At 38.3% G+C, this 24,502-nt stretch overlaps 1 protein-coding gene across 2 annotated transcripts; it reads left to right on the forward strand.

The window, feature by feature from the left end:
- The first annotated feature begins 4,030 nt into the window (after window positions 1–4,030).
- S100PBP (S100P binding protein) lies at window positions 4,031–22,554 on the forward strand. Of its 2 annotated transcripts, XM_016217870.2 has the most exons (6): window positions 4,031–4,987; window positions 6,198–6,904; window positions 7,565–7,647; window positions 9,089–9,192; window positions 17,858–17,939; window positions 19,968–22,554. In XM_016217870.2, the coding sequence occupies exons 2-6, from the start codon at window positions 6,200–6,202 to the stop codon at window positions 20,065–20,067; spliced, it is 1,074 nt and encodes a 357-aa protein (XP_016073356.2). In that variant the 5' UTR covers window positions 4,031–4,987; window positions 6,198–6,199; the 3' UTR covers window positions 20,068–22,554. The 2 variants fall into 2 exon arrangements, with proteins under 2 accessions (XP_016073356.2, XP_016073344.2); XM_016217858.2 differs by lacking the exon at window positions 4,031–4,987 and having other exon boundaries at window positions 5,380–6,904.
- Window positions 22,555–24,502: the final 1,948 nt, after the last annotated feature.

Consider the following 24,502-nt stretch of genomic DNA (forward strand, 5'->3'; position numbering starts at 1 on the left):
ACTGTGGGTTAAGTAAAAGGTGTGTGGTCTTAGATGGGTCAGGGTCTATCACACCTGACCTCCAGTTTCTTGTGGATGTATCAGAGGCTCCAGCCTTTAGTAAACCTGTCTGAATTATTGTTTTTTAAATTTTCTTTTTAAAAAAGAAACCTGTTGCTGCAGCTTAGACATTTGGTCTCCCATGCCTATGTGGGAGGAGAATCCTGGGGCACTTATCTGGTGAAATGTTACTTCAAGCAGAGATTTCCAGCTTTGGGTGGTTTTTCTGTCCTCCAGCTTTTTCAGTTACCTCAAAGGGAATTGCACAATTCTTACAGATAATTTCAGTTCACTTTGATTTTGTTTGAACGTTATGTCCCTTTTATGGAGTGGTAAAACCTACTGAATGCCTTTTGTGTAGTGTGCTTCACACGGATTGCATTTGGGGAAGGTTGGAAATCAAAGGTCAGTGGGGAAGTCCTGTCATGTCCCTTGAAAATAATCCTTGCCCTTGGCCTATCAGTCAGATTCAGCTTGATAATGCTCTGGTTTTAGAGCCTTGAAAGAGGGATATGGGATTGTGTCTGGTGTTGCAGTTTTAGTGGCCTGCATAAAATAAAGCTTTGTGCTCTAAGGCAATAGGTTTCTTAGGTATGATAAAAATAGAAGAGAAACCAGTTTCTGAGGTTGCAACCAGGAGGTTAGAGAACAGTGAGGGCGGGCGTGGTAAACTGAAGTGTGAAGAAGGGGGTGGACAGGTGAGAGACATAGAAGGACAGAATAGGGTCACAGGAGGGATGGGGCACAGAGGAATTAAGAGAGACTTGGGAGATGGGGAAAATATTCTTCCCTTAAAAATAAAGAGATCCTCATATTTTTGGTGGAGGTTACAAAGTAAATGCCAGGAAAGGCAGGTGATGGTAGAATGGCAGAGGAGTACTAAGGCTGTCTTGTGGAAATTCATTTTAGAGCTTCGGTTTTATCTGAGATTCCCCCCCCCCCCCCCCGTGCAAAGTCATTAAATATCAGCTTTCATTAGTATAGGTCTTTTAGAGTGTTTTCATAAACTTGCCTTCATTTGATCCTCTTGATAATCCGTGTTTGAAGTTAACAAGGAATAATTCCCATTTTTCAAATGAGCGTTCTCATCTGTTTTGAGGTTAAGACTTCAAGTGAATTGCTAAAGTTTCTGGATTTTAGTTCATTTCCTCTATACAAGATAACTTCATTATTAATTTATAGAATTTGCCTGATAGTTCAGATGTCCATACAGACTGGTCTCTAATTTAGTGGCAAAATGATTGAATACTGGGTTAAACCAGAAGAGATTAGAGCATATTGGATAATTTCTTAACAAGCAAGGACTAGGGGAAGTTCCTTACCAGTTTAGCACTCTCTTTTCCTACTATTCCTATGCTTCTCAAAACTCTTAAGGGTTCAGGGAGGTGATAAGGTTTGGGTGAAATAATATCTATAGCCACTACTTATTTAGCTTTTATGCTGTACCTGTAGTATGCTAAGTGCTTTATATTCATGATCTTATTCAATTCTTCCAACAACCCCATGAGGTAGGTATTATGATGGTCCCTATTTTATGGGAGATGACAGTTGAAACTTCAGAATGTAATCATTGGATCACCACTGACTTCTAATTTTAAAATGTTTTTATTATTAAAAATTTTAAGCATATAAGAAGTACAGGAATGAATACCAACAGGAATGAATACCATTATACCTACCATTCAGCTTTATCTTAATGTTGCCATATTTGTTTTAGGCCTTTTTTTTTTTTTTTTTTTTAAGAAATAAAACAGATAGAATCAAAGCTCTTATGGCCCCTTGCCATTCCTCTTCCCTCCCCACAACCAGAGGCAACCACTATCCTGAATTTGGTGTTCCTTATCCCTATGCATGTTTTTGTAATTTAATGATATATGTATCTATGCATACACAATTTATGGTATTGTAAGTTGCAACAAAAAAAGGGGGATGCTGTAGATGAAAATACAAGACATATCAGTCAATTGCAATGTATGGACCTTATTTGGATACTGATTTTTAAAAATCTTAAAAATACGACATTTATAAAATTATTGGAAATCTGAACCAGATATTTTATTATAAGGAATTCTGGTTATTTACAGATGAAATGATGTGATGCCTGGAATTTGCTTCAAAATATTCTGGTTAAGGCGGGAGGTGGATAGGGTAAGATTAGCTATGGGTTGGTTGATGGTAGTTGTTGGGCCTGGGTGATGGGTATATGGGGTTGATTATGCTATTATGCTATTTTTGTGTATGTTTTAAAATGAGAAAATTATGAAGAGAGTGGTTTGTGCAAGTTAAAAGTTATATGTATATGGTATTGTTTTGCATGCTTTTGCTCCCAGCCCCGTGGAACATTCTTTGAGAGAAGCTCAGAAGAGCCAGCTCTGTGACTCTGGATGTCTTATGGCATAGGAATTTATGTTTTCAGTGGTTATGAAAGATATTGGTCCTTTGTGTTGCTTTTCCATTCTGCCTGGGAAGTCAAGGGAAACCTGTGCATAATAAGGTGGCTTAAATTATTTTTACCAAGGCACCAAAAACCCTCATTGTTGTCCATATCTTTCATGTATATTAGAGGGTGAAGTGAATTTAGAGGGCTCTGCCATTTGCTGACCAACCCTGGGCAAGTCTATCATAAAGGTGGTAGAAAAAATACAAGAAAAAGCATTGCCTTTGCAATCAGACCTTAGTTTGGATCCTTGTTCTAGCATTCTTAGTTCTATGTTGAGTTATTTGGTTGAGTTACTTTATGCCTTTGAACTTTAGTTTCCCAAGAGTGAAAATCTGTTGAACTCTTTATTTGGTCAAGCAGGTACTTGGACTAGACTTTTTGGAAGGAGGTGGAGTGAGAATGGGGGTAAGGGCTCAGAAAGGGCTTCTTAGAAATGTAGCTGCTTAACTCCAGTGCCTGTAATACTTGTGCTTAACAACCACAAACTTTAAGTAAAAAAGAAATTTTCAAAAGTCAACTTCTGCCTAAAGAAATAAAAAACTCAGTCACTGGGCAGAGAAATTAGGTTTCTGTTCATAGAGGTACCTCTTCAGTGCCTGAACTCTCACAATTGCTGGTAAAATAAGAGAAAAGGTCTTAGAAGCTCTAAGTTTAAATACATACAACAGAAACCTCAGCTTCTTTGATAAGACCTATGTTACAGTTAAGTTGAAGGAGTTAAATTAGAGTTCTAAATGTCTCCCAGTGCTTGATTTATAATAGGTACGTAATATTTCTTTCCTTTCTGTCCCACCTAATTTCTAAGATTAGTAAGTTTAACTAGGTTCCTTCTTTCTTTTATTTATTACCCACCCAGTTTTATTGAGATATAATTGACATAATATTGTATTAGCTTAAGGTGTTCAACAGAATGATTGGATATATGTATATATGGTCTTATAATTGCCACAATAAGTTTAGTTAACATACATCACCTCACATAGTTAAAATTTTTTTTCTTGTGATGAGAACTTTTAGGATCTATTCTCTTAGCAAATTCAAAGTATAAAATATAGTGTTGTTTACTATAATCGCCATGCTGTGCATTACATAGGTCCCTTTTAATTCTAAAATTCTGTAATTCCTTCCTTTCCTTCTAACTCTTTCTCTAGTACTTTATTGTTCATATCATTTTACATTTTCTCATAGTGGTGTGTAATTTTAAATGTTGCCTCCCTGGCAAGATTATACATTCTTTGAGGGTGGAAATAGTATCTTTATTTCTTAGAAATTATTTAGAGTCACATTATCTAGCTCAGTGCTGTGTGATGATAGTAGCTCGGAAAATGTTTTCTGTAAGAATGCATGAACTAAAGCTAAAATTCCAGGTGTGGCTGGGTCAGTGTGGCGTAGCAGTTGAGCATCGACCTATGATCCAGAAGGTCGAGGTTCAATTCCCAGTCAGGGCACATAACCTGGTTGTGAGCTTGATAGGAGCATGCAGGAGGCAGCTGATCAATGACTCTCATCATTGATGTTTCTCTCTCTCTCCCTCTCTCTTCCTCTCTCTCTGAAATAAAAAATATATATTAAAAAAAAAATTTCCAGGTGTGGTATGGAGGGAAGTGGGATAGGCAAAATTCACAGTTAAAAGGCTATCATGAATTTCCCAGATTATTCAGTTTAGTGTTTAATTATTTCTTAGAGCTTTTCAGATGTTGACATGTAATATGTAAAATATTAGCTTTCTATAATTTTTCCCATCTAGAAAATATTTATAGATCAAATTCATCAGTGGCTGTTAAAAACTAGGTTTTAATTAAATGAGTAATACATAAATATTCAAGTGGAAAAGTAAGATGATACTAAAATCCCCCCTTGACCTCTCTCAGTCCCTCTACAGGTTATAGCAGTCATCAATTTTGTGTTTGTATTTTTTCCATTTTTGCATCTATATATCTGTTGAAAATGAGACTTTTGTATGTGTGGTCATGATTAACTTTTAGATCTTGGTGGATTCTTAGACATTGCCTGGTCCCCCTTCCCCATTTTATAAATGAGGAAACAAGTTCAAATGGTTAAGTGTCTTGCCCGAATTATAGCTGGTTAGTGACAGAACTAGGACTATAACCCAGGTCTTTCGACTCCTAAGCCAGTATTCATACTAAAGCAAATGATATCCTTAAAGTACAAATCGTTGGAACAAAACTAGTTCTTTAGTTGCATAATTTTTCCTCTAAAGGTTTTTCTTTGATGTTCTTGACTCAAAATTTAACACTCTGGTATTTAGAAAAAAAAAAATCAAGATGAAAATTAATAGACGGAGCACCTTAAAAGCATAATACAGTTGACTTTGTAATTAGTAGAGTTGAAAGTGATGAGAAGATCCTCTAATTTTCTTTGTACCTTCAGGAAGGTGGGAGTCAATCATTTTGACAAGTCTCCAGAAAGGAACAGCTAGCAGGAGCTGAAACCTTTTTCCATTTGGTCTCGTGGCAAAGGCAGAGATCACGCCAGCAGCTCCACACAGTATGGAAAACAATTCTTATATTCTTAATTTTTTTTTTTAAATTTTAAAAGTAATACGTTTGTTTTTTTTAAAGTGTAAACTATGAAAACCCAAACATTTTACATAATATATATTTGTTTTGTTTGTATGTTGTGGATATTATTGCATGGTAGTATATACAGATCTCGTTTTTTTAAATACAGTAGTCTCCACTTGTCTGCAGGGAATATGTTCCAAGGCCTCCAGTGGATGCCTAAAACTACAGGTAGTATTGAACCCTATATATACTGTGTTTTTTCCTATATATACATACCTTTTCACTTAATGGGAAGCACACTACAGCTTCTCTTTGGCATATATGAATTGCCAGCATTACTACTATTGTGCTTTGGGGCCATTATTAAATAAAATAAGGGTTATTTGAACATAGGCACTTTAATACCACAACAGTCTTTCCGATACATGAGGTGGCTACTAAGTGACTAATGAACAGGTAGCATATATAGTGTGGATATGCTGGACAAAGGGATAATTCATGTCCTGGACAGGACACTGTGGGTACGCATGAGGTTTCATCGCACTACTCAGAATGGTATGTGATGTAAAACTTAAGAATTATTTCTGAAATTTTCCATTTAATATTTTTGAATGTTGATTGACCTCAGATAACTGAAATTTCAGGTAACTGCAATTGGAAAGCAAAACTGCAGATAAGGGGGAACTACTGTAGTTTAAAATATTCCATAGCATGAATGTACCATGGTTTTACTTAATTGTTATCCTGGTGATGGACATGTAGATTGTCTCCGATATTTGGCTATTTTGAAAAATGCTGCTTTGGACAACCTTGTAAATGTATCCATGTGCATTTGTATAGGTATTTCAATAGGGTAAACTTCCAGAAGTGAAATATCTGGGTTAAATGGTATTGCCAAATTACTATCCACAAAACTGACAGAGTATGAGGGTGCTTTTTTGCACATTCTCACCAACCTGGATTATTATGTCATCTTACTTTTTACCATTTTGATAGGGGGAAAGTGTCTCATTGTTCTTAATGTGTATTTCCATGATTCTGATAAAGTTAAATATCTTAAGATTGTTTTTCATGTTACAAGTCACAGTGTAAAGAATTTGAAATGTTAGGATGCCACCACTCTATAGGGCAGATTGGAATTGATATAAAGAACATTTCCTGTTCCTTAGTGAAACTGCCCCTTATCTATCCAGATATGATGTGCCCACTAGTGCCCTCTAGGGGTTCCGTGGATGAGGATGTGTTGGATGACTCCCTGCTGGACCTGAGTGAAGGAGAGGAAGATGATGGCCGTTTCAGCTTCACAGAGGAGGAGATAGAGAACTACTTGAAGGATGATAATCTATCTGATGAGGACGAGGAAGATTCATTGGACAGCACTGGATCAGTAGCTGAGACTCCTGAGCTCTTCAAATTACCTCAAAGTACTCCGGTTGGTCAGGGACCAACTCCTGCAAAACCATTAAACAGACCCTTTGCAATAGAAAAGAATCTTGTAAAATTAACAGTTGTTGCACCATTTAATCCAACAGTTTGTGATTCTGTGCTTGATAAGGACAAGACTGATACATCCAAAGCTATTGAAAAACCCTCCTCCCTTGGACAAGACATAAGAGAAGATGGTCTTAGCCCAAAAAAGAGCAAACTTTGCACTAATTCTGAAGGGATCGTCCCCAATAATTCTGCCTGGGATGGGCCCCCACTCTCTTCTCCTTCAAATAATAATTTTCAACAAACTGTCCGTGATAAAAGTATGCCTGATAGTAAGAAATCTACACCTGTAGTGTCTCAGATCTTGGACCATTCAGAGACTCCTCATATAGGGTCATCCTGGAGAAATGGATCACATAAAACAAGTTGTGAAATGAAGTTTCCAGTTGTTTCCAGTTCGTCAAACAAAGTAAGTATATTTTTTCAAGGTACAGAGAAAAAAATTATTTTCATTCAGAAGCTATATAGCAGAGCTTTGTATTCAGACATACTGGGGTTTGAATCCTGTCTAGCACTGTGACCCTGGACAGATTATGTAGCCTCTCTGTTCCCTCACATTTCTTACTTATAAATTGGAGTAAATAATATTTTGTGGTATAGTAAAGATTAATAAAATTGTGTATTTACAGTAACATGCATGATATTAAATTACCATTTATTGAATAATTAGTAAGTTGATGATTTTATTAGTATTTTTCCTTTCTTTGGGCTTTAGCCTAAGTCTCAATCTTTGGTTATATTGCTATATTAGATACAGCACCAGCTCTGAGTCAGCCTCAGAAGAGCTAAAAAGTCTTGGGCAGTTTAGTTAACCTCTTTGAGCCTGATTCCTTTCTTGCAAATGGGTTTAATAATCCCTGCTGCTTAGGGTTCTCCCCCCCCCCCCCTAAGATCGCAGTCACTATCTCATTTAAAGCAGCTGTCATAGTGCCTGGTACACAGTGGGGTCAAGGATATGCCTCAGAGGCCTTTAGTTCAAGAATATTTCCATAAATAGTGTACTCAGTTATTCTCTTATAACTAATAACCATGTTTCCTTTTACATTTCTTCTGCTCTGAAAAAAAAAAGGATGCTCTTGACAAGGATTCTGGAAAGCTGAAAGTTCCTGAGAGAATAGGCAAAGTCATTCCTGTTCTGCAAGCCAAAACAAGGTAACAGTGTAATGAAATATTCTGGTTTCTTCCTCAGTTCCTCTCCTCAGTTTCCCCATAGTGTGGGAAAAAACTCTGCGCCAGGAGTAAGCATACTTAACATTCTGGGACCACCTATTGTTGTGACCTTGGGCAAATCAAATAATCTCTGACCTCAGTCAGTAAAATGAGGCTAATGGTGCCTTCTCTGCTGCCTCACAGGATTGTTTTGAAGAGTAAAAAAAGACATATTAGTGAAAGCACTGTATAAATGTAAGATTTCCTTTCCTGTGTATGGGTAAGCCTGGTCACAGATACAGTAGAAAGTTGGAATAATTTTTAACAAAAATGTTAAAATGTAAGTATGTAGAAAATCATTTAGGCATCTCTCCCAACTTGCATACAGCTGTCTTGGGGGAAAATTCTTACAGAGGTTGCAGATTTGGGTCACCTTTTCCATCTATGCTTTTGTTGCCAGGAGATGGCAGTGTCTCCACATGGGCTTTTTTTAATTAGGAAAGCTGTTTTTTTTAGGTTGAGTGACATTGGCTTCCTTACATTGATTAGTTTTAAAATTTTGTTTTGATTACACAGATATTTATTTATTTTTTATTTTTTTAAATATGTCTTTATTGATTTCATAGAGAGGAAAGGAGAGGAATAGATAGAAACATCAATGATGAGAGAGTCATTGACCAGCTGCCTCCTGCACGCCCCCGACTGGGGATCAAGCCCGCCACCCCGGAATCGAACCCCGATTGCCTGGATCCTGGGTCGACGCTCAACCGCTGAGCCACGCCCTGCCGGGCTGATTACGCAGATATTTATTCTGCTTTTGAAATTTTAAAATATTTTTTAAAAGGCTAAAGTCCCTTTTCTGTTTTTTGTTTTGTTTTGTTTGCATAGTTGTGAGAGAAACTTTGTGAATTGCTTACAATGAAAATTATACCAGAGAACATAAGTCAGGCTACTTGGAACAGTAATAAATTGACTCAATATTCTCATCCACAGTCTCCTCAGTATAGTGCAATTAGTATGAGCAAGGGCCAGATGTTCTTGCCAAGGTCACCAATGTTCTAATTGCCAGGTGCACCGGATTCTTTTCTGTCTTTATCTCATTCGGTTTTTCTGTGGCTCTGTGAAGTTAGCTGTTTCCTGACTAATCTTGAATTACTCAACAAATGCTTTTTTTGTCTAGAGACTAGGTAGTCTTCACTTTCCTATGCCTTGTTAACAGGAGGTTTTAATTATTTCTTCTCTCCTTTTTTCTCTCAACTCCATTCTTGATTTCAGCGTAGTACTGTATGGCTAACACTATCTTCTGTCACTGAATCTTAGAGAGTATTTTGCCTCTGAAAGTTAGTTGACTTCTAATTGATCAGCAGTATATGACTTCTGTCAATAAAACATTATACTCATGGTTCTAATGGACTATTTTTCCTCTTGGTTTGCTTTGTTCCAGGACTAATGTTCCGACATTTTCACAATCAGATCTAGAACGGAAGAAGCAAACTTATGTCAGGAGTGTTTTTGCTCATATAAAAGACTCGGTGGACTCTAACCAAGGTAACATGGTAACCAAAAATGGCATGTAAAGATGTGATGGGACTTTTTTCCAATGTAATATAGCTTAAACTGGGAGAATGTTTTGAATTTTCTTTTTATTTATTTATTTATTTATTTATTTATTTATTTATTTATTTATTTATTTATTTTTAAATATATCTTTATTGATTTCAGAGAGAGGAAAGGAGAGGGAGAAAGAGAGATAGAAACATCAATGATGAGAGAGTCATTGATCGGCTGCAGCCCGCAACCCGGGCATGTGCCCTGACCGGGAATCGAACCCTGATCGCCTGGATCCTAGGTCGACGCTTAACCGCTGAGCCACGCCCGGCCGGGCTTGAATTTTCTTAAATTGATGAGAAAGATAACTTTTTACCCAGAAATTTACACTCAAAGTGGCTGAGCTAACCAGTATTAGAGAGGGGTCCAAAGAGACTCATACCATACATGAAAAGTACCTTTCCCATGGTTGAGGGCTATAACCAGACCTATACTTTTTGCCAGGGATTTTTTTGTCTGAAAAACAGTAGAAGTGGTTGTCCAGGCACTGTTCAATAATCCTTGGTTTTTATTTGGAATTACTTATTTTCCCTATTGCCTTTCACATTTAAATGTAAAAAAGCAAGCATTTCAAATTATATCCTGCATCTTGCCATCTGAGTAAAAACTACTAAAAGGCTTTGACTCCCTTCTCGATCCTTCAAGCTGAGTCATCCCTAGTTCATTAAAACCTATTGCAAACCAAAATGGCTAGACTCTTTCTCTAGCCCTCAAGAGACTATATAGTTCATGTTATCATTCATCCTGAACTACTGGCTTATGGGAAACTCCTAAAGGGAAACTTGTGGGCTGTACTGAAGGTGCAGAGATTAGAGCGATACTGACAAAAGAATTCCTTCTCATAAAGGTCACTCCATATTCTGTCATCCTTTGTGTCATTGTCTATTCAGCAAACCTTTCTCGAGTACTTTCAGTGGTGCTAATTTTGAAGATTAGGGATTGTAAATGTAGAGAAGTGAGGTAGAGACTTGGCCCTCTGGGAATTGATAGCCCAGAGAGGGAAAAGATAATTACACTGCAATACTGATTAGTGTTCTAATAGAATTGTGTTTAAAGTGCAGTAGGAGCAGGGAAAGAGCCCTTTTTGTGTTTGGGGAGAGTGAAAGATGGGGAAGGAGGATGCCCTAGGTAGGCTCTACAGAGAAGATAATTAGTTCAGTTACTCTAAGATCACTAAAGAGGGTTTTACAAGAATTTTTGGCCAAAGATCAGACGATTCTCCCCTTTGACAAATCTTGAATTAGTGGGTTTTTCCTTTTTTGTTTTATACAGCTATGAATGAAAGGCTTAGAACTCTTGAGGCATCAGTCAGGAGAATTTTTTATTCCAGGTCCTTTTATTTTACTTTATTTTATTTTACTTTATTTTATATTTTATTTTATTATTATTTTTTTATTTCTGTTAATCCTCACCAGAGGATATTTTTTCCATTGATTTTTAAAGAGAGTGGAAGGGAGGGAGGGAGAGAGAGAGAGAAAAACATCTGTGTGAGAGAAACACATTGATTGGTTGCCTCCCACATGCACCCTGACTGGGGCTGGGGATCAAACCTGTGGCCATCCTTTGGTGCTGAGGCAGTGCTCTTACCACTTGGCAACATTGGCCAGGACGGGTCCTTTTATTTTTCACTCAAAGATTTCATTAAACAATCAAATATAATACTGATTGCTCAGCCCTTTGGTTTGTGAGATCCCTTTACTTGAACTATTTTAAAAGTTAGTGGAACTAGGGACACACACACACCCAAAGTCACTGGAGGAACAGATTAAAAGAAGTTTGTCTATATTCAGCCTTTGTGGAAGAGGCTTGATTATTGCTTTTCCCTCCATCAGGTGACTTACTTTATTTTATATCCTAGGCAGTTGACACTGATATATCCAGTTATACATTTTTCTTTCTCAATTGGGACATTTAGAAAAGAAAATTTCACAAAAAAAGCAATGAGCAGCTGCTCATTTTATAGCATCTTTTCCAATCTCTTCCCCCATTCAGCCGTCCCTCTCCCATTTTATTACAACAATGTCTATCCCATAAGGAACAGCTAGAATAACTGGTATAGAGAAAAGGCAGCATATTTTAGTGGTTGGGAGAGTAAAGTCGTAGTCTCAAGTTAACTTCTGGGTTCACATCTAGCACCATTGCTTACTGGCTGTGTGACCTTGAACCAATAAAAACTCAGCTTTCTCATTTGTAAAATGGGGATAATGATGAGGCTTAGCTTATGTGAAAATTATACATGTAAGTACAAGCATAATGCATAGAATAGTACCTTGCTATAGCAACTAACAACATTTATTGAATACTTGGTATTAACAAGGAAGTGTATTTTTTTAAAAGAGATTATTAGCCATAATCTCTTTTTTAAATAAATAGTTCTTAAATTTTATTATTTATTTATTTTAGGGATAGGGAGAGAGGGAGGGAGGGAGGGAAATAAATCAATGTGTGAGAGAAACATCTGCCAGTTGCCTTTTGTATGCGCCCAGACCAGGAATCAAACCCGCCACCTTTCAGTGTATGGGACAACACTCCAACCAATTGAGCCACACCGGCCAGAGCAGAAAGTATATTTTTTCATTCTGAAGTTTTTATAGGTAAAATAGTGCGATCTCAGGTGTTTGTTTTTAAATCTTTAAATAAATAACACCTGGAAATTTAGAGAAAGTAGTTTTAACAAAATGTTGATAAATGAAGCTCAGTGATGGGTATGTGGGATTCATTATACTTTTGTGTGTATTTGAAAATTTCTGTAATAAAAATTGTTTTTTTAAAAGTGCCTCTTTTAGGAAATTCCTTCTTGACAACTAAGAATATTTAACATTACCATTTATTCTAAAAATTTCACAGGCCTCCAACACTTGCTTCTGCCTTCCAGGAGCCCCACGTGATACTAAGTTCTTGTGTCACTTCCCACTGCCCAGTACTCATACATTCAAAATTTAAAGGTTTTATATACCATATTGTAGGGGGGGGACAGGGGCATAGTCTGCATTTCTTCTCTGTTTATATGTGAATTACAGAGCAGCCAGAAGCAAAAAGAGAGAGGACAGTGCTTCCTGTCTTTTTTTTCTTTTTTTTGAGATGTTTTAGTGCTGTTTCACTTTGGAAAAATATGTCTCCAGGTTCTTTAGTAGACACATAGAAATTAGTAGGGCAGAGTCCAATGTAGTTCCTGCCAATTCAGTTTGAACTCTCCATAGGGTTAACCATCTTCTTTCATGTTATCAATAACGTGTATATTATTGATACAGAATATAATATAAGTCATCCTTCAATTCCATTATCCTAGCATAGGTCTAATCTCTTTTTAGTTTAATGCTACCTGGTTCTTTAATAGCATTTACAAAGAAATGCCGACTACTTTATGAAATCCTAGCTAATGGAAAACTTTACATGAAATTTTAAGTCCTTAGAGTAGAAAAGGACCATTAAGATCTTCTCTTTAATCTTCTAACACATAAATCTGTTCTGTGTATCTTTGCCAAGTGGCCATTCAGCCTTTGCTTAGAGTTTTAATAATGCAAAACTCTCATTACCTCATGAAGCAGGCCTTTCATTGCTTAGAAAATTCTAATTGTTAGAAAGTTATTCCTTACATTGAGCCAAACTCTGCCTTCCTGTAATTTTCAGTGGTAGTTCCTAGTCCTGCTCTCTGGGATTACAAAAAAATAACTGCTCTTGTCCATTTACATAATGTATTTTAAGGACCTCTTCATGTAAAATATCTCAAATTAAGATTTTTTTAATGATTACAAAGTATAATTTATTCTATCTTGGATAATTAGGTTGTGTCTATTTTCATTAGTAATGCTGCAGTGAACATTTGGTCAATAAATGTTTATATACAACTCTTATTTCTATAGGACGAACGCCTGAAAGTGGAATTGTTGAGTAAAGTGCATAAACATTTTAAAACTTTTATACGTTACCAGATTGTCCTGACCCCTCCCCCCAATTGTATTAATTTTTATTGTCACCAATTTGATAGGTAAATTTTAACATTTTTTTGTTGCTAATCATCACCTGAGGATATTTTTTCTATTGATTTTTAGGGGCGGGGGGAGAGAGGAGAGAGATAGAGAAATATCAGTGTGAGAGAGAGACATCGATTGGTTGTGTCCTGCACATTCCCTGACTAGGGCTAGGGATTGAACCTCCAACTGAGGTATGTGCCCTTGGCTGAATCGAACCTGAGACCTTTCAGTCCAAGGGCCACTGCTGTAACCACTGAGCAAACTGTCTAGGGCAAGGTCTAACATTTTGTTTTAATAATTAGTGAGCTTAAACACTTACGCTTATTGGCAATTTGTATTCAATCATAATTTTTAAAAATCATAATATTCACACTGTATTCCAATTTCCCTAGTTTTTCCAGAAATGTCTCTTGTAAATTATTAAAACAGGATCTAATCAAGGTTTAACTGTTGTCCAGAACCATGTGCACTGCAATATACTGGGCCAGCTTGCCGGTTGCCTTGCCCAGCTTCTAGGTGATCTCAGAGAGGAACCCTTCTGGCACCAAGGCGCAGGGCACGTTGGTGTTCACCATGAACATTGGTGAGGACTGGGACACAGGAACCAACGTCTCATGCCTCTCTCCTTAGTCTCTCTTAATCCAGGTCACTTGTTTTGTAGATTGTCCCACATTTTGAATTGTGTTTGTTTCCCCTTTTTTTTGGTGTCATTTAACATGTTCCTCCTGTATTTACTGTAAACTGGAAGTTGGGTCTAGAAGCAGCACTGGATTCAGATTAAGCATTTTTGGCTGGAGTAATTCACAGGTACTGTTGTGTATTTCTCCTGAATCAAATTAGGGGGTACCACCTAATGACAGGTTGTTCCACTAATAGTGATGCTAAGTTTGATCACTTTTGTTAGAGCGTTAATTTCCACATTTCTCCATTGTAAGGTACATTATTCCCTTTGTAATTAGTAAATCATTTGTGGACTGGTGCTTTGGTACCATTCAAATATACTGTTTCACAATTGTTCACCTAATGGTTTGAGCATTCATTGATGATCCTGCCAGTATTGAATCAGCTACTACACAGAGAGTTGGAGAGAAGATGTTCATTTTCTAAATATATTACTTTTTCTATAATTACTAGCTAGCATTCTGTATAGATTTTTTTTTTTAAATATATCTTTATTGATTTCAGAGAGAGGAAAGGAGAGGGAGAGAGAGAGATAGAAACATCAATGATGAGAGAGTTACTGATGGAGCATGCAACCCGGGCATGTGCCCTGACTGGGAATCGAACCCCGATCGCCTGGATCCCAGGTCGATGCTCAACCGCTGAGCCACGCCCGGCCGGGCATAGATTTTTTTTAGTATCATTTTTACCTCATGGATTTTCTTTTCCCCCCTGAAAAGGTTTTATTACTCACAGAACGGATGGCTGTTGCCTTCCTCATAGCTATAAGGACATTGCTGAGCTCTTCTCTCTTCCTCTTGGCATGGTTGTATGTCCCTACCCTTTTCTTGATGAACTTCAGGGTCTGCTTGTCCTTGGAGAACTTGAGCAGCTTTATGGTGGGTTGTTAGTAAGGGGCAAAGCCACACAGCTCTCAGATCATATCCCGCATGAACTTGGTGTGCTTTGCAAGGTGCCCATGGTGGCAGCTGTGCCTCAGCTTGTTCACGTTCTTGGTTACCTTGTGGTATTGTTGGAATTCGGGCTTTGTCACTAGATGTGTAACCTTGGACAAATTGCTTCTCTGTGCCTTAGTTTCTTCATCTGTAAAATAGGGAAAATACCACATATAATTGTTATAAGGAATAAATGAGTTAATATATATAAAACAAGTAAGAGAGTGCCTGATACATGGTAAGTGCTATATGTAAGTTGCTGCTGCTAGATTATGATGCCTGGCATTTGAATACTTGAAGCCTCCTTGGGCCTCATTGAACAGTCTTTCCTCTTTTAGTTTAAAGTGAACAGGTTTCTTGGTAGGAGGTTTATATTATATTTTTAGTTTCCATCATCAAGGCAATTTTATAGAATCTAGGTGGTAAGAGATGAGTTGAAGGACATGGTCTATAGATAGTCTTGCTTCATTTTGAGGTTGGACACCAAAATTGCATATTTCACCAGCCCTCCTTTGGTGATGCTTTGGCAGGAAAATTGTAGTTTGAAATTCTTACAAAGCTGATTTCCCCCGCACTATAACATCCTTTTGTGGGGGCTAGCGGGAATGGGATGCTAGTGATGTGAAAGTAGGTTATAGGAAAGGGGCAATTTGAATCAAGACCTTAGATTTTTAGCTGAACAAATCTAGTAGGCAAGGGATTTTCTAATTAAAAGTTATCTTAAAGGGGGAATTCATTCCTGATTTATATTTTCTTATCAAGAAGTGAGATTAATGTTTTCTTTCTAGATTAGTGAGACTGAACATTTTTTCATTATGTTTATTGATCACTTATATTTTGTGAATTGCCTATTCATGTTCTTCACCTATTTTGTTTTATGAGGAGATTTATCTTTGTAGAAAAAGGACATTAAGCCTTTGCCAAATGTATTTCAGATATATTTTCATTTTGTCAATTGCCTTCTTTTACCCTTGGTTGTGCTTTTTTATTTTAACTGCACAGGAACTTAATGTAGTGAATCTATAAATTTTTCCTGAAAAGTATTATCTTGTTATGATTAGAGAGAGCATTTCTGCTGAGTGTTGCTGAGTGTCATAGTTTATATGTAGACTGACCCATTTAATAAGCCCTTTTCTTACAAATAGGTGATTGATTGTCATAGGATTTGAAGATTGATTGCAAACTAACATAGGCCTGAGGCTGTACCACCATAATAATAGCTACTACTTACTGCACACGGGCTGTGTGCCAGGCAGTGTGCTAGGTCTTTTATGTACTATGTTACTAATACAACTTCAAGCTAAATATTATTGTCCACAGTTCCTTAATGAGTAAAATGGGGCTAGAATAAATGAAGTTATTTGCCCAGGGTCAAAGAGCTAGTTAGTGACTGAATTGGAATTTTCTTTTTTTTTTTAAATATATCTTTATTGATTTCAGAGAGAGGAAGGGAGAGGGAGAGAGAGAGATAGAAACATCAATGATGAAAGAGTCATTGATCGGCTGCCTCCTACACGCCCCTGACTGGGAATCGAGCCCTCAACCCGGGCATGTGCCCTGACCGGGAATTGAACCCCGATCGCCTGGATCTTAGGATGACGTTCAACCGCTGAGCCACACCCGGCCGGGCTGGAATTTTCTTAAAAAAAAGTTAAGTAAATATTTTTACCAGAACTTGAAAAGATGGTCTGTAGCCTGCTTAGAGTGCTCTTGGTTCCTGAAAACACAGTAGATAAGATAATGAGAAGTGTGTAAACTAACTGAAAGAAAGATCTCCACTGTTTAGGGCAGTGGTGGGTTTTTTCCCCCCAACCAAACTTTTCTTTTTAAAAAAAAAGTTTTTTATTTTGTTATTGATTTTAGGGAGAGGAAGGGAGAGGGATAGAGAGATAGAAGCATCAATAAGAGATGAGTTCATGAGTCGATACTCAACCATTGAGCCCCACTGGCTGGGCTAGGGTAGTGGCTTTCAAAGTGTGATTCCCAGACCAGCAGCAGCATCACTTGGGCATTTGTGAGAAATGCAAAATCTCAGGTCCCACTCAGACCTACAGAATCAGAAACTGGGGTTGGGGCCCAGCAATCTGTTTTATAATACCTCTAGCTGATCATGATGCATGTTAAAATTTGAGAGCCACTGGTCTAGGGAAATTATTTTGTTCTCTCTAACCATAATTTCTGCTTTTGTGAGCTTCAGCCTAAGTCTCAACCCTTAAGTGCAAAATTTGCGTCATCGGGTAGTGGCAAAAGCTGGACTCAAAGCAGGTAGTTTTGAATCCAGTTTAAAAGCATTTAAGGCAAGTCTACCTCCCTGAGCCATAGTTTTCCATCTGTAAAGTGATGTTAATAACACCTGTCTCCATGTAAGATATTTTTTAGAATTAAGGTAATGTGTAAAGTGCTTACTAGCACCTTGCCAGACACCCAAGTGTTTGAGAAATTGCTTCCAGCAATTTTTCTTGTTAAGCAAAAGGCTCCCACCTGCCTTCTATTCTCAATTTCTCTTGTTTATTGAATGTATTTTATTGTCTTGTGTCTCTAGGCCTTTGTATTAGTAATTTCTCTTGGACACCCCCACCTCCCACCCCTCTTTATCTCTCACCAACTTCTACATCTTTAGATTCCTGCTTATAGTTTATTTCCCTTGGAGGGGGCCTTCTCTAACCCCCAGTCCACAGTCTCTGTGTGTCACTACACATATCACACATTTTGGAATCAGGGCAAGTACAGTGTCTTATAAACCACTATATTCTAGGGGACAGTAAAGTTCCTCACACATTGTAGGAGCTAATAAATGTTGAATGAATGAATGGTAGCTGTCTTACTATTTCTTCATCACCATCATCCAAGAGTAAGCTCCCCTCTCTGCCTTGTAGTTTTTGTGCTGACTGCTTGTGATGATCGTAAATAGATAGTATTAGGACCAGTGCCTGTTTTCCATATCTGAAAGCTTTGACATAGGCTGACATGGTAGTTCACTGAGCCGCTTCCTAACCACTGATCTCTCTATTGCAGGTGCCTTGGTGGAACTGTGTTCTTTGGTGGATCAAGTTCATCATATGCATAACCATTCACATCCTTCAGACCTCACCATTCGGTGAGTGGGTGATTAAAAGGAGGAGGAAGAGGGTAGAATTTGGCTATAAGAGGAATGTGGTGGGGAGTTGAGATTATAATTGTTGTTTAAAACCAGAGGTGCAAAAAGAAGGAATGCAGGATAATGGAATAAGAACTAGACTGACATTCAGGAAACCTGGGTTCTGAATGAATGAATGGTAGCTGTCTTATTGTTTCTAAAGCTGTCTTGCAGTTTTTCATTAGCTATATGATTTTCATCTAATCACTTTACTCCTCTGGTCCTTGCATCAGTAAAATTAAGATGTTAGACTAATTGATGTCAAAGGACCTATTTTAAAAAAGTTTCTATTGATTTTAGAGAGAGAGGAAGGCAGAGAGAGAAACATTAATCAGCTGCCTCCTGCATGTCCCCTACTGGGGACTGAGTCCTCAACCCCGGCAGGTACTCTGACCGGAAATCGAACTGGTGACCTTTTGGTGCATGGGATGACGCTCAACCAATTGAGCCACACTGACCAGGGTTCAAAGGGCCTTTCTAATTCTGAAATCTCCTGGATTCTTGATACAGTATGATTTTATAGATTTATTCAGTTACTTTGATCCAGTTACCCAGAAACCTTGGAGTCATCTTTGACTCCTTTCTCTCTTACCATGTATTCAGTCCATTAGCAAATTCTATAAGCTCTGCATATAAAATATATTCAAAACCTGATCATTTTGCATCATTTTCACCTGGATTATTGCAAATCTAAATGCTTCTGCCCTTGCCTGTCTACTGTTCTCAGCTCAGTAGCCAAAGAGATTCTTTCAAAGCATTAGTCATAAGTGAGATTCTCTTTGCTCAGAATTTTCCAGTGGCTTTTCATCTCACATTTCCCCATCTTCACCATCCCCTACATCTATAAAAATTGTGGCCTAGACTGCCATAGTTAGCTCACCAACCTCATCTCCTACTACTCTGTGCTTTGTTCACTCTGTTCTAGTCACACTGACTTCCTTGCTATTTTTCAGGTATGTCAGACACTCTCTTACCTCAGCCTTTACACTCATTGTTTCCTCTGTAGTTATCAGAAAGATAGTATAGTGTAATGGTTATTAGGTAAATTTTGAGTCAGGTGTCAATTCAAATCCAAGCTCTTCTATTTACTGTATGTCCTTGAGCAAGTTAGTTAACCTGAGGATCCGTTTCCTTACATGTACAAGTTGTTAAGGAGAGTGCTTTTCTCATAGGATTGTCATTAGCATAAAATGAGATGAGGTGTTTAAAGAATTCAGCAAGTGCTTGCATATACGACTAGGTAATGTCAGGTAACATTACAATTATTTTAACCTGGCTGTTCCTTGTAATCACCTGTGGAGATGTCTAAAAATACAGATGTCCAGGCTCTTACTACAGGGATTCTAAATCATTAAGTCTAGGGGTGAGGGAGAGGCCAAGAATCTATATCTTTAAAAAGTTTCCCAGGTGAGTTACTAGGAACAGCTGGAGCTGAGAATGGGCTCAAATTATTTCAGTGGGTCCTGTTCAGATCCCCAGCCTAGGACATGATTAAAGGAAACTCTCAAGAAACTCTTTAAGTCTGTGCTATTAATTGTTCAGTCTCTAAACTTGCAGTGTGATACTCACATGATGACTTACCTTCTCTGGGAATTTTATTCTAATTTTAACTGCTGTGTCCTGAGCAACCTTGAGCTGTGTCAGACAATGAAATCCTGTTGGAAGTACAGCTCTAATGCAAGCAATGAAATGTAGATCTTGTTCTAAATGTTTCTAGAGGGAGGAAATATTTTTTCCTACTTTAAGCATTAGTATACATTGTACATTAGGTTTTCTTGGGACATTTGTTATCACCATAATACCTGCCTGGGAATCAGGTGGTTTTGGAATTTGGAAGGAAATAGCAACTATAATGTGACTTTCATATAAATTTCTAAAATCGCGAGAATGGAAATGTAAATTTAATATTTGATTTCTTAAAATAGTTGTATACAAATACCAGCTGAAACCTTCATCTTTTCTGTTTTCACTTTCCCTCTCTCCTAATAGAAACTATGCCCGGTTCCGACAGAAACCTTTGGAAAGATACAGTCTGACTCAGTGGGTTGACAGGAACAAGCGAAGCCACCAACGGTTCCAGAGTCTCTAAGATACCGAGTACAGTTCATGAGTCTCATCCCATTAGCAGTGAAGGTCCCTGTCCAGGGTCCTGTCCAGAGCAGCACCTCATCTGCTGTTTTGTCCTTGGCAGATTTTGAATTTTATTTTTCACAAGATTTTTATTTAAAGAAGTTTTCACCTTTTGGAAATGCCCATTGCTGACTTGAAATTTTTTTGTATAAAATCCTTCGTGGGTGTGTGTGTGTGTGTGTATGTGTGTTTAAGCAGTGTTAACTTGGTATAGTTTTTATTTGTTTCTTTAAATTGAAGGCGGCCGCCTCCTGAAAGCCAATATTAAGCCAAAACACCCAGGCTCAATCAAAACACCCACCTTTATGCAGAAGTGAAGTCTACTGGTGCCCAAAAGAAATAAGCTTTTAATCTCCTGTAAGGAAAAGATTCTTTTATCAGGCTGCACGCCAGTATTAATTATTGCTCTTGACTTATAAATGCATGCAAGTCACTTTTAATAACCCCTCTTTTTTATTTGAATCTCTAAGTACCTGTCAAAATTTTAAAGTTGGTAATCCAAGATATTTGAAATAGGATAGATGTCCTGTTGAAAGGACAAATTAATAGTGTAAATCTTCTCTCCTTTTTGTACCTACTATCTGCCTTTGTTGTTTTTTTGCTTGTATTTCATTCTTTATCAAATTTACTTTGCACAGTAGTGTTTGCAAATCTTATACATCTTAACTTTGACAGAAGACTGCTGACTAACCCATGTTAATTTGTGGTCTTGTAACTGTCTTCTCTGCCTTCAAGGATTTGCCTTTTTCCCCCTCAGTGACCACTGTGCTCTCTAGGGTTCGGCCAGTATATTCCTATGAACAGTCTCCCTACTTTCTTTATTGAAGAGCTCCTTGCCTAGGATCTTGACTCCAGGACAAGCCAGAAAGTCAGTGCTATTGAGGTGTCAGTCTTTGGTTTCATCTGCTGAACCCCAGCTTTAAGGATGAGGTCATGTGTTAGTGAGCCTCCATCCTATGGGAGAGACTTTGGAGAGGCACTCTTGTCTCCATTAGTCAATAAGAGGTGCCTTTAGACCCTGGATGTTATCATCTCATTTGGTCAAACCTGTGATGCACAGTTTCACAAAACTGCTAACTTGGGTCTGATATAGTTGTGATTAAGCCTGTGCACAAAAACATTACCTGATCTTAAGGTTTGGTATTCTAAGCCAAGTTAACAGATTGTGCATCCATCTTAATGGATGTCTTAGGAGTTTGCTATTCTTTCTTTACAGACAGCTCTAGACATCTTTTGGGAGACTCTGCATTCCAGCATTCGTGCTGTTGTTCACTCTGTGAAGGTTGTACATAGTTGCTGTAGCATAGCCTGTGAAACTGGGCTAGCTGCCTCTCTGGTTTTGTTGTTTCATCAGCCCTGTCTTTGTATGTGAGTAACCCATCTTAAACATCCTTCCCTGCTTTAGAAACTGACTTGGGAAAAGCTTGGTCATTCAAGCCACCAATAAATTTAGATGGATGTCCCTAAGTATTGTTTTTATTCAGTTAAGGGTTCTCTTTTCCTTGGACATTTGGTTTAATTCTGAGACCAAAATGCTAAAAAGTTATGTTCAAAGACAATAGTCAAATCTGTTTATTCAGTTGTCACTTAGTACATCAGTCACTTCTCCAGGTTTCCCTAAATTAGCTTGATAGAGTGAGACAAACATCTGTCTTTGGAACCACAGCATAGCTAAAATTAATCGTAGCTGGAATAACCAGCACTGCAGCTGTCTAGTTTCCCATAGATAACCCAAGTTGTAAAGGGACAGTGTTTTGCTTAGGCAAAAACCTAGGACTCATGTTCCTGCCTTCCTGGTGCAAAAGGGTTTAAGTCTGAATGTATAATGGGTGCATCACCTTTGCCAAATCATATGAGTGACAGGTTAACTATAAAATGTGACAATCACATTTCCTCTTTGCTCAAATCTGTTTTTCCAAAGCTTTAGCAGCTTAATTAAATCTGTTGGACTGGAGGAGGAGAGAACTGTTCTCTAGCGGTTAACATGATATTCTTTAAGGAGAAAAAAAACAAAGCCAAAGAAGACTCGTTATCAGGCATGCCCACCTTAAAGATGGTAGTGGGTAAAATCTGGAGTTTCAGTATGTTTTTAAAGATGCATATCTCATATTTGGTGTTGGTCTCTAAGTCCAGTATTTTATGTGGAATTCTTACTGTATTTTATGTTACGTACATTTAACTGCCTACCTAGCTTTCTTCATCCATGATGACATTCTCATCACAGGGGTATTGATAAAGCAGAGTAAAAATGTGCTGTTTATATAGTTTACTTATAAGAGCCGGAAATAACCTGTAGTTTTGCATCTAACGCAGGTCCTGCTTTACTTGAGTTTTTGTCAGGATCAGTTATGAAACAAGTTTGGTGCCTCCTCTTTATCATGTTTTTTCCCTTGTAGCAGTTGTGTTTAATGTCATTAAAAAGAAATAAAAGTTCTTGTCAGTGGCATATGTACTGTGATCGTCTGTTTTACAGGCTTTGAAGGAGGGTTCCTTCCTCCTTTGCGTAGGTAGGTTAGTGGGGTATGGGAGGTGGTGGCAGTTAGTAGAATGTGGTACTGGGGAGGCGAGGGTGCATGCTCCCTATTCTTTTGAGGGTAAATTACAGTGTTGAAAAAGGCGTTCCAGCAGTTAAGAAATGTTGAAATTGATTGGGATTTGCAGCTACATATAGTGCATGTCAGGAGACTGACACAGGGAGAGCCTGAAATATCACTGCGCTGCTGTTTTTGCAGAGGGGGAAGATGGCTCAGCCTGGTCAGACAGGCATTGCCTTGCACTCCTTCCCATTTGTGTGGTTGACCTCTGTGTCTGCCTCTCCAGAGTTAGCCCTGAGTAAGGTAGAAGGTGAGCCATCCTGGGACATTCTCCCTTTGAAAGGGATGTGAAATCAGAATTGATAGTACAAAATTGATGCTTGCTCTTCTCCAGAAATTGACTTCTCCTAGAATCTGGGGTGATGTTTGGATAAGTCTGGGTAGATGTGGGAGACAGTGTTCCTCAGGTCCCTTCTGTGAACCTAAGCTTCTTAGACTTCCCCCCAGGACCAAGGATGAAAGGGAAGGCAGTAATAGCTCGGCCCCTGTGTTAGCCAGTGCTTTTTAAAACTCAGCTCCTGCTGAGAAAATAAGTGGCAGCATGTTTGGACAGGCTTTCTGTGCTGCTGTTCTATAAAGTTTGTCTAGCATATATTTTACAGTCCAAGCAAAAGGTTCAGTGTACATTTGCTAAATATGCAGCTATTTGATATTCTTGTCTGAATCCGAGGTGCGTCCGACCTGTACATACCTGTTTTGCTCCTGTCAGGTGGATGATCCTTTGTCCAGTAATTGCTCATTTTCTTTTCAGCAATGTGTGACTATAAGCAAAGGTTCCAGAAGCCAGGCTGAATTCTCTGGAATGGTGGTGTCCCTTCCCCTTAGTTTGTTTCATGTTATGGAAAAGTGAGGAGATTTCTGTAATCATTCTTTAAAACATTCTCCTGTTTTGAGCTTTTACAAGGAAGAAAAAACCTCGGGCACCTAAAACTAGAAAGCTGAGTTCCTTGCTCTTCTGAGTGTTGTCCTGCTTTTCTGAGAGAAAACAATTGCTCCTAGGCTGATTCTAAGGTGCACTCGCTTTGTATGCCAAAGCACCTGTCCGGAAAAAATTCCCACTTGTCACAGGAAGTATCAGCTGGTCAGTGGTGGAATTCCTTAATGAACAAGCTCCTGCCTTGTCAATCCTCCCCACCTGTCCTCCCCCTATGACAACTGGAACAAGCCGTAGACAGAAAATCTGACCCTCCCTAGTGCCCATTAAGAAGGGGGTGGAATGTGATCATTTGGACAATCTTCAAAGCAGTCCATGTGATAGTCCTGAAATGTACCATTAAGGACCTATTTGTATACAAAGATCTTCAATTTAGCTTCAAGTAACATTCCACGGTTTAGAAATAGTGAACTGATGGAGCTTGCTGGGGTTGGAGTGAGGGCAGGGGGTGGTATCCCATTTCTGTAAACAATTTGTTCTTGGAGGCTACTTCTTAAAAGCAAAATCTAAAAACTGACAAATAGGTTTAAAGAAGGTGAGAAATAAAGTAGAGATCTGAAATATCACGTGATGGTTGGTGAGATGTTACATGTTTCTGTAAAGGGTTGAATTAGAGATCTTAAAAGTGGATTCTGGAGGAGGCTTATACTGAAAAGCTAGTGGTTGAGGGGACAGGGAGAAAAGGGCTCCTGCTCCCATGGAAACACCCCACAGCCCTTCCCCAAACCTTGAGGTTTCCCTCTTGTTCCTGTGAGGAAGCCCCTTGGCTCTCAGTCTAGGTGGTAGGTGGGGTCTGGGAATCCTCTGTTCTTACCCCTTTGTTTTTGACAGATGAGGAAACCAAGGCCCCCCCTTCCCCACCCTAC

This window comes from Miniopterus natalensis, chromosome 9 (genome assembly GCF_054644295.1).
Source record: "Miniopterus natalensis isolate mMinNat1 chromosome 9, mMinNat1.hap1, whole genome shotgun sequence".
Taxonomy (NCBI): domain Eukaryota; kingdom Metazoa; phylum Chordata; class Mammalia; order Chiroptera; family Miniopteridae; genus Miniopterus; species Miniopterus natalensis.